Source organism: Eriocheir sinensis, chromosome 4 (genome assembly GCF_024679095.1).
Source record: "Eriocheir sinensis breed Jianghai 21 chromosome 4, ASM2467909v1, whole genome shotgun sequence".
Taxonomy (NCBI): domain Eukaryota; kingdom Metazoa; phylum Arthropoda; class Malacostraca; order Decapoda; family Varunidae; genus Eriocheir; species Eriocheir sinensis.
In genome coordinates this window covers 28608262-28617271 of record NC_066512.1, presented here as the reverse complement: position 1 = coordinate 28617271, position 9010 = coordinate 28608262, and the positions used below count along the sequence as shown (strand labels likewise).

General features: G+C 41.7%; 1 protein-coding gene across 1 annotated transcript in view; it reads right to left on the bottom strand.

The window, feature by feature from the left end:
* Positions 1–1002: 1002 nt before the first annotated feature.
* LOC126982009 (deoxyribodipyrimidine photo-lyase-like) overlaps positions 1003–9010 on the bottom strand; it is an 8145-nt gene continuing 137 nt past the window's right edge. Inside the window, exons 1-10 of the mRNA XM_050833733.1 lie at positions 8917–9010; positions 8416–8539; positions 7765–7890; positions 6289–6491; positions 5607–5765; positions 4501–4699; positions 4119–4311; positions 3803–3884; positions 3181–3340; positions 1003–2476 (exon numbers count right to left, since the gene is read on the bottom strand). The exon at positions 8917–9010 is cut by the window's right edge and continues 137 nt beyond it. Of these exons, the coding sequence (XP_050689690.1) occupies positions 2304–2476; positions 3181–3340; positions 3803–3884; positions 4119–4311; positions 4501–4699; positions 5607–5765; positions 6289–6491; positions 7765–7890; positions 8416–8539; positions 8917–9010 (1513 nt within the window). The 3' untranslated portion in view covers positions 1003–2303. The remainder of the gene's footprint in view (positions 2477–3180; positions 3341–3802; positions 3885–4118; positions 4312–4500; positions 4700–5606; positions 5766–6288; positions 6492–7764; positions 7891–8415; positions 8540–8916) is intronic.

Sequence of the window (9010 nt, the reverse complement as noted above, 5' to 3'; positions counted from 1 at the left end):
CCTCTCTATATACAGATGATGAGGTTTTAATAGCAGCATAAAGTAGATACGATTTTGGAGGTTATTTTCATACTACAGTTAAATGCCTTCCGATACTTTCATTTCTCTCCTTAAAGAAACACAATGAAGCAGCAAGGTGCAGGGGCAGCGTTGATATCACTCACACAGGAAAGAACAAGTCTCCTATTTCCAAATTTGGGAGAACCATTTGCTTTATCAAGTCAGTTAACTCATCTTAAAGTAATAGGTAATGTAAAAAAGATCAGTGATTGTTAAAGGCACATGGGCTGCCTCAAGTGCTAATAGGTTTGGGGAATAAATCAAGATTCAGGTCAAATGAAGTATCGCTCACATATTGAGGTTTGTGTTGCCAGCGGTGTACAAATGCATGTGTGTGTATTTTGACATCTTATTTACCTAATACATGTTTGTAAAAGCTGTTTTGGAGTGAACTAACAATAAATAACTTTTTTAATTAATTTTCCTTTCCCTACTTCAATCCCTCTTTCTCTCTCTCCAAATATGTATCTGTCAATCTATCTATCTATGCATCTATGTATATATGTATGTATGTATCTATCCATCTACCTATCTATGCACCTATGTATATATGTATGTACATATCTATCTATCTACCTATCTATGCACCTATGTATTTATGTATCTATCTATTTTGTTTACATGCAACCCATTGTACCTGTAAGTTCTTAGCAGGGCACTGACAATCAGCCCAACACTGTCCACTGTGGTCTTCTGGGGAACAGCAAGATTGAGGTGTTTGGGCTCTGGGTGTGCTGGATGGAACAGTACAGTAGTCCCTTCATGCATGTTGGAGGACCACTGCTGTTGTAGAGAACAGCCCCTCGGTGGGTCAGAGCATAACAATGACAGGTCTCAACAGCAGGACACTCAACAAAGTGATCTGCTTCATGGTCTTATGGACTAGGTTTTTAGCACCAATAAATGACACTGGTGAGTGCTGCTGGTGATGGATAAGAAACATTATCTTCATCATTTTTAATGATTCTTCTCATTAATATTTCATCTACTTCAGTAACTGACAACTTCAACCCTGATGGTGCAAGCAGACCCTTGGCTAAGCATTCCCAACCTTGGACTCACCAGCAACACAGTGATGCCTCAAGGCTGTCTAACAGCTCTCTTTGGAGAGGCAGAAAATGGTCCCAACAACCTGATTATATTTTGAATACCATACAAATTTAATTAATTACTTTCATACATATTTGAAAGGACAACTAAACCTTGTTTTTCTTTTCTTAGTTACTTCAGTTATTCAACAGTGCTTCTGTAGTGTTGCAGCAATCAGTAGGTGCTGCTGTTTGCCAAGGGTTGGGAAGCCCTGCCTTGGACAACACATCACCACCATCATGAAGGGGTCCCTGCAGTTACACTTTGATTTTCAACACTGGCGAGAGGTTCAGGCTGAGAGCCTTTAATACCACAGTGTTCCTAGGAGCTTAGCACTGCTATGCAAAGAATCAAATACAAATAAACTTAACAACCTTAAAGATATAAATCATTTACTACTAAATAATAATATCAAAGTTACAGTTTAAAAACTGTTTATATGAAATAATTATTCATTAATGAAGACAGTAATGGAGACAAGATTACTTGCTTAATACAAGATACAAGGGAAGGGACTCCTGAACCTGAACACACTGACGTCACTGGAACGGTTGCACGGGACACATCTTGAACACACTGAGGTGAGAGGCGCTGTGACACAGGAAGAGACTCAACACACCGGGGTTGGGGGATGATGAATGATGATCAGGTACTCGGCGTGACACTAATGATGCTCATGCTATGGTTTGCGACGTTACTCAATTCAGTCTATTCTAATACACTGAGATTTAAAACAATGACTTACGGCAGTATTCATCTATAGAAATCTACATCCTTAAACAAAAGCTAACATTTCTTAATGAAAAAATTAAACCAATAAGTACAGCAACAATGATTTTAAGATTAACAATTTTTTCTTATATTATACAAATCTAAGCCAAACTGTCTACCATGTTGAGTGGCTGTTGTTGGCTGCAGAGAGACTCTTGAGCCTCTAGGATTCAGTGAAGCATCTTTACCACACAACATTACTTGCTGTGTTACTGTGGAGATCGCTGGTCCCTGGAATTAACTTTATGTATCTTAATCAATCCACATTTCTTGATTGAATTTTACAATACAGTATTAAATGAGACATGTTTTTTTGCTCCCACAAACACACACACACACACACACACACATACACACAAGCATCTCTCTCTCCCACTTACAGTTTATTTACTTGGCGGGGGAACATATTTGTGTTTCTTCCCACCATAACGTGCAATGTACCCATCGATTTTAAACTTCCTCTTGCAGCCGTCGTAGTTCATGTAACGGATCTTGCCGAACACGTTGCGCTCGCCCCAGCCCTGGTCGTGGATCCCGCAGATGGACCACATGCAGCCTGAAGTATAAGAGGTCATGCTTACTTCAAATAGTCAAAGCAAAATTCAACACCCACCTGTAAATTCATTAGGTGCTGTTTCATCCCTCCTTTTCCCTGACGTTTCCTCCTCTTTTGTTACTGTCACTTTCTCTCTTACAATTCACATCTATGTCTACTCATCGAGAGGACTCTGTTTGGGTCTACATCAAATTTCTATTCTCCTTGATGGTCCCGGGGTAATGGGCTCCCTCCCACCACAGGCTCAAGGGCCAATGTTACGGAGATGAGCACCGAGGCCACGTGCTGCTACCATGTATGCCCCCAACTTTACCTTTACTTTACCTATATGGTCTTTCATGGATCTCAGTAATAATAATAATAGTTGCTGTTCCTTGTTTGTCCCTCCCTCCTCACCATCTCTGTTATCACCCACCATTGGCACATACTTTCAAACATTTTGGGGCTTATACACACACACATTCGATAAGAACTATATAGAGAGAGATTATGTTAATAGTATTCCATGGCAGGTAGTTTTAGAAGCCTAGTAATAGCTATGGAGAGAAACAGTGACACAAGACTTGGAAATAGAGGAAGAATTAGCACTGGACCCAGCAAGATGGAGGAGGATCATTGAAAATCTGACCCCAAGAATAGATGGCCTGAAAAAAAGAAAAAAAAAAGAAAAAACAATAGACAAATCGGACATAGGGGCCTCTCACCAACATATCCATTGGGGTCCCGGCCGTCCAGACTGTAGCGGTCATTGAGGTAGATCGCTGTTTCCAGGGCCGTCTCCGGAGAGGCCGTCCACTCGAGGATCTTCTTGGCCCAGTACATGCGCATGAAGCCGTGCATCTTGCCTTCCTTAACCAGCTGGATCTGTTGTGAGGGTTAGGAGTGTAGAGTTAAAAAGCGTTTGTTTGCATGAGATTACAGAAGGAGAGAGAGAGAGAGAGAGAGAGAGAGAGAGAGAGAGAGAGAGAGAGAGAGAGAGAGAGAGAGAGAGAGAGAGAGAGAGAGAGAGAGAGAGAGAGAAAGAAAATAGAGAGAGGGCAAGAAAGAAAAAGAAAGAAAAAAGGAGAATGAAAAAGAAAAAGAAAATGAGAAAAAGATTTAAAAATGGAAGAAAAGAGAAAAAAATAAACAGATGAAGAAAAAAAGGCAAAGAAAAAGAAAAACTAAAAGAAAGCGAAGGAGAAAGAGAGAGAAACGTTCCACCTTCCAACCAGACATCAATGAATGAACACCTCTCAGACACAGACTGGTGGGAACATAACTGCCACACCAAGGGGCTGTACTGTAAAAAGACTAATAAATAAAAATAAATGGAGAGTGACTGACCTGCGCTGCGTTCCAGAGGTCATCGTGTGTCTGGGCCTCCGTCAGGGTCTCCAGCGAGTACAGGTACGGCCGAGGGTCCTTCCTGGATTGAAAAAAAAAGGGTTGATTTATATATGACCAAATTCTAAACAAGTCCTCAGGGAAATCCAATGAAGGAAATGAGTTTATAGAAAGGAGTCAGAGTCGGAGATATTATTACCGACTCCAAGTCCGGACAAAAGTAGGCGACTTTGGTGACTCTGACTACACACCCCTGCATGAGTCAACAGTAACTAGTCTTACAGCCACTAGCACTCCAAGAGGAACATCGGCTTACTTGTGGTTGTTGAGGGTGGTGATGGCCCACTGGTAGGCCCCTTCCACACGGTCGTAGTTCTCCTGGTAGTAACAGTAGTTGTCCGACAGCTCCCGCCGTACCACCGTCTCCTCAATGAACCCGTCCACCCCTTCCTTCAGCTGCTTCTTGTACCGCTTCACCTCCAGCACACATCTCTGGGCTGAGATCTGGCCTGGAGGGAAAGTGATGGGAGTGAGAGAGCAAATATGTGGGTTGGTTCTGGTTCTGTTTCTGGCAAGGAAAGAATAAGGTCAGTATTCTCAATCACTTATGGCTTTCACAGCAAATATTTTCAAAGGGATCATTGACTGCTGACACAATTTACCAAACAATAAATCAACAAAATCAAAGTCCAACCTACCAAAGTGCAGCCAAGGCGAGAGATTACTGAGGGCGTTGACGTTGGGGTCGTTCCTCTGCGTGGCGTACTTCCTGAGGCGCTTAAGGCAAAACTCGTTGAGGGTGTCCAGGCCAGCACGGGTCCCTGGCACGGCCCACTCCACGGGCTTGACAGTCTGATCCACCTCCAGGCTCTTCATAGCTGCCTCCCAGTCCACAGGCTGAAGAGGGATGAGAGTGAGGCAGGTTGAATGGTGTAGGCCCTGATGTGTGTGTGTGTGCATGTGTGAGTGTGAGTGCGCACGTGTGTGTGTGTGTAAGGGGGATAAAACTAATGGTGAGGTTCTTTTTCATTTTGATAGGAAACTAGACAGATCAATGGCACTGTTTTTGTTCTCCCCTTTTTTTCATTCTTCTTACTTTACTGTCACTGTCTTTTATTCTTTACTATCCGTGTCTGCATAGTGAGGGGACTCTACCTCTTTGGCTCTATGTTGATTTTTATTTATTTTGTCCTTGATGCCCTTACAGGGATCTCAAAAATAATAATAATAATAATAATAAGAATAAGAAGAAGAAGAAGAAGAAGATGAAGAAGAAGAAGAAGAAGAAGAAGAAGAAGAAGAAGAAGAAGAAGAAGAAGAAGAAGAAGAAGAAGAAGAAGAAGAAAAAGAATATGAAGAAGTAGAAAAGAAGAAAAAGAAGAAAAGGAAGAGGAAGGAGAAAAAGAAGAGGAAGAAAAGGAAGAGAAAAAAAAAGGAAGAAGAGGAAGAGGAAGGGGAAGAAGAAGAAGAATATAATAATACCAACAGTGGATTTTCTCTAAACATCTGCAAAAATAGTTCTTCTAAAGAGAGACTAAAGATTCTTAGAAAAATGCCATATATTCCAAATATAACACAAGCCTTAAACCCTTCAAAATTTCAGGTTCTCCCTTCAATTAATCAGTGGTAGCCTTACACTCCCTTCTTTACCGAGACTTCTTTCTATAAATTAACAAAAAACTTGCCCCTTTCTCTCCTAGCCATCCATCAACATCCTTATTTTCCTCCCTCATGTTTTGCTCTGATCTTCCATTCTTTTTCTGCTCTCTCTCTTTCTCTTCAGTCGCCACCACCTCCCTCTCACCTCCACCTCCTCCTTGCTGGGATGTGGATGTTTCATGACAGGCGGAAACTTAGTCAAGAATTCCGGGAGCTTATCGTGGATCTTCTTGCGGATAGTTTTGGCCGAGTACTCCTGCTTTTCCGAGGCCTTCTTGCAGGGGACGATGTTGTGGGCATCAACCTAGGGAGAGGAGAGGAGATGAGAGGGTGAGTCATGAGTCCTTGGGTATAACTTGGAGGTTAGAGCTGCAGTATTTCTTTTTACATTATTGACTTCCCTATTTTCCTTCCCTCCTATTTTCCTTTCCTTTCTCTCTCTCTCCAACCCTCTCAGTCAAATAAAGGAGTTACTGTACCTTACACGCTGGTAGAGTCAGGGAATGCTATTTTCTGCTTCCTTGAGTACATCTTTCAATAGCCCCATGCTCTCAAATATATCAGTTTACACTCCAACATTGGACAAGGCTTTCATAGAGGTAACGTTAGTACTTCAATGGGTAATTTTATGAGCCTTGTGATAGTTTGATATAGCTTCTACATCATGAATGTGAAAAAACAACCATGAACACCCAATTTATCTCTGTTGTGGGCTTGGGAAATAGTTGCTGCGGGAGCCAAAAGCATCTGAGAATACAGACTTAATTTTTAATTTTATGAGCACACACATTTACTGAGCTACAAAACTGAACAAATCAATAAGTTACCCGGCACATTGGTATGGTTTGGGGGATGGCTTTCTTCACTTCCTTGACCCACTGCCGGGACACACGCAGTGGGGAGAAGTCTGTGACGAGGCCGCCCATGTTGTGGCTCTTGATGAACTGTGGCAGCACAGAAACAGGCTGACCCAGCAGAAGGTGGAAGGAGATGCCCAGCTCACGGCACTCACTCTCTACCTCCTCCAATCCTGTGCAGAGATATAAGTAATTTAACACACAACACTGCACTTTCTTTCCTTCCTTCCTACATTCCCTAAATGGGCCAGAGCCTGTGGAAACAATACATTATTTGTTTTCATGTCGTTTCCCTCCTCATTTTGCTTCCTTCCTCCTTTCCTTCCTATGAGTGATTTAACACACAACAGTACAGTCTCTCTAAGTAACATTATCATCACTGGAACATTACTGACCTACTGATGAACAAACAAAGGCCTTTCTCATTACTCCATCCTGCCTTACCTATGTCATGGTCTATTTTAACCCGGTAGCAGCGACGGGCCAAATTTGTGACTTTACGTGTAGCAGCAACGGGCCAAATTTGTGCCATGATATAACCCCCCCAAAATAGATGATACATAATCTGATCACAAATGCTTTGATATATATTATGAAATAGTTTGTGTGAGGGGTGATTTTTTCACATTTCTGACGCTTGGAGAGACCATTAAGAAACATGATCCCCGCTGCTATCGGGTTAATATCTCCACTTGTTTCTTTTTATTGTCTGATCTAACTTCCACAATTCCTAAACTGCCATTGTTATTTGGGATGTTGGTTTGCTATCAGCTCTATCCATATGACCTGCTTGAGCCCATACTCTTCACATTCATCTTCTCCCCTTCACCTCTTCATTCACCATCACCTCCTCCTTCCCCGCCTTCACCTCTTCAATCACCATCACCTCCTCCTCCTCCGCCTTAACCTCTTCAGTCACCATCACTTTCTCCTCCTCCTCCACCTTCATCTCTTCAGTCACCATCACCTCCTCTTCCTTCCCCTTCACTTCTTCAGTCACCATACCCTTCATATTCATCTTCCAGTAATATGTGAAAGAATGGGCGTTACATACAATACCAGATTAGGAAAGCATCTTTAGTTCTGCATAGATTAGGATGATGTCTTTAGTCTTGTACAGATTAGGATAGAATCTTTAGTTTTGTACAGATTAGGATAATGTCTTTAGTCCTGTACACATTATGATAATGTCTTTAGCTGTGTGCAGAATAAGATAATAATAATAATAATAATAATAATAATAATAATAATAATAATAATAATAATAATAAGATAATAAGAAAAGATGGCACCACTATAAACACCTGCCTGCATCAATACAGGCTGGGGACGACGACCATCCAGGCCCCTCAAGCAAGTCAAAAAAAAAAAAAGTTGTAGGTGTAAAAAAAAAAAAAAAAAAGGATAGGTTTCTACATGACACCATCTTAGACAGGTAGTATTCACCTTTCATCATGAAGTGGTAGTGGCGGATGGTTGCGTCGAGGAACTTTGGCACGAGGCAGAACACCACATGCAGAGGCACCTTGTACTTGAGGGCCAGACGCTGGGCAAAGAGCATCGCCCAGTTGTCTGTCGGGGAGGAAAAATAAGTACATCAAAGAAGCTGGGTTTGTTGTTACCCTAAAGTCTATTCAAGTATATTATTTGTGGTAGCCATGATTTTATAACATCAAAATTTGTGGTAGTCTTCAATAGTATAGCTGTTGGTATGTCAATTAGTATAGCAAATAACATATAAATTAGTATATCAAGACATATATAAATTAGTATATCAATTACTTTATAAATTATACTGGATTTGTTGCCTGCCATATTTTTATTGATGTGTATTATTTGCAGAAATTACGATTTTATTTTGGTAAAAGATGTGGCAGTTTTCAACAGTACTACATCTAATAGTTCCTAAGCGTTAACACTATATACCAAATCCTGGGAAAATAAGCAATATATGGGAGTAAAAAAAAGTATTCCAGCACCCCTATTAAAAACATTTGCCAGCACCACACACAGCCAAACAATGCCCTTCAAGAAAGTTTATTGCTGCTCTGTAACGGGACAGCACGGAGAGAAAAACTGTGCCAGCCCCCCACTCACCCTGCACTCTCTGGTCCCGGCTCATCCAGTACACGATGCCGTCACAGTCCGGGACCTCGTCAGCCTTGCTCATCATCTCCACGCGCTTCTTGTTGAACTTGAAGTCAAGGATGCCTTCTGCCTCCTGTTTGGAAGATAGTAATAGATTACAACATCCCTACATAAGGTTCTGCCTCACTAACCCCCAAAATTATTTAATTTATTTTTATTATTGAAGTGACTATTAATATTTGTAGTGAAAAAATGCTTGAAAAATGTAGGAAATAAAGGGTCGCCCCTGTTAACAGTTAACAGTGATTCTTACAGATAATAATCTTGTTTGTGATTGAATTCTGAATATACGTTATATCACTGTGCTGCCCCGCAGCAAAGGCAGCGAGCATGTGTGTTCCCCGGGGCAGTGGACACACACACACACACACACACACACACACACACACACACACACACACACACACACACACACACACATCGTCAAGTGTCACCCTCAGCATCACTCGCCTCGCGCCTGCTCCTCTCCAGCCTGGGGTGAATGTCCAGCCTGTCATCCTCAACCTTCTGTTTCTTGGGCTTGGGCTCCTCGTCGGACATCGCG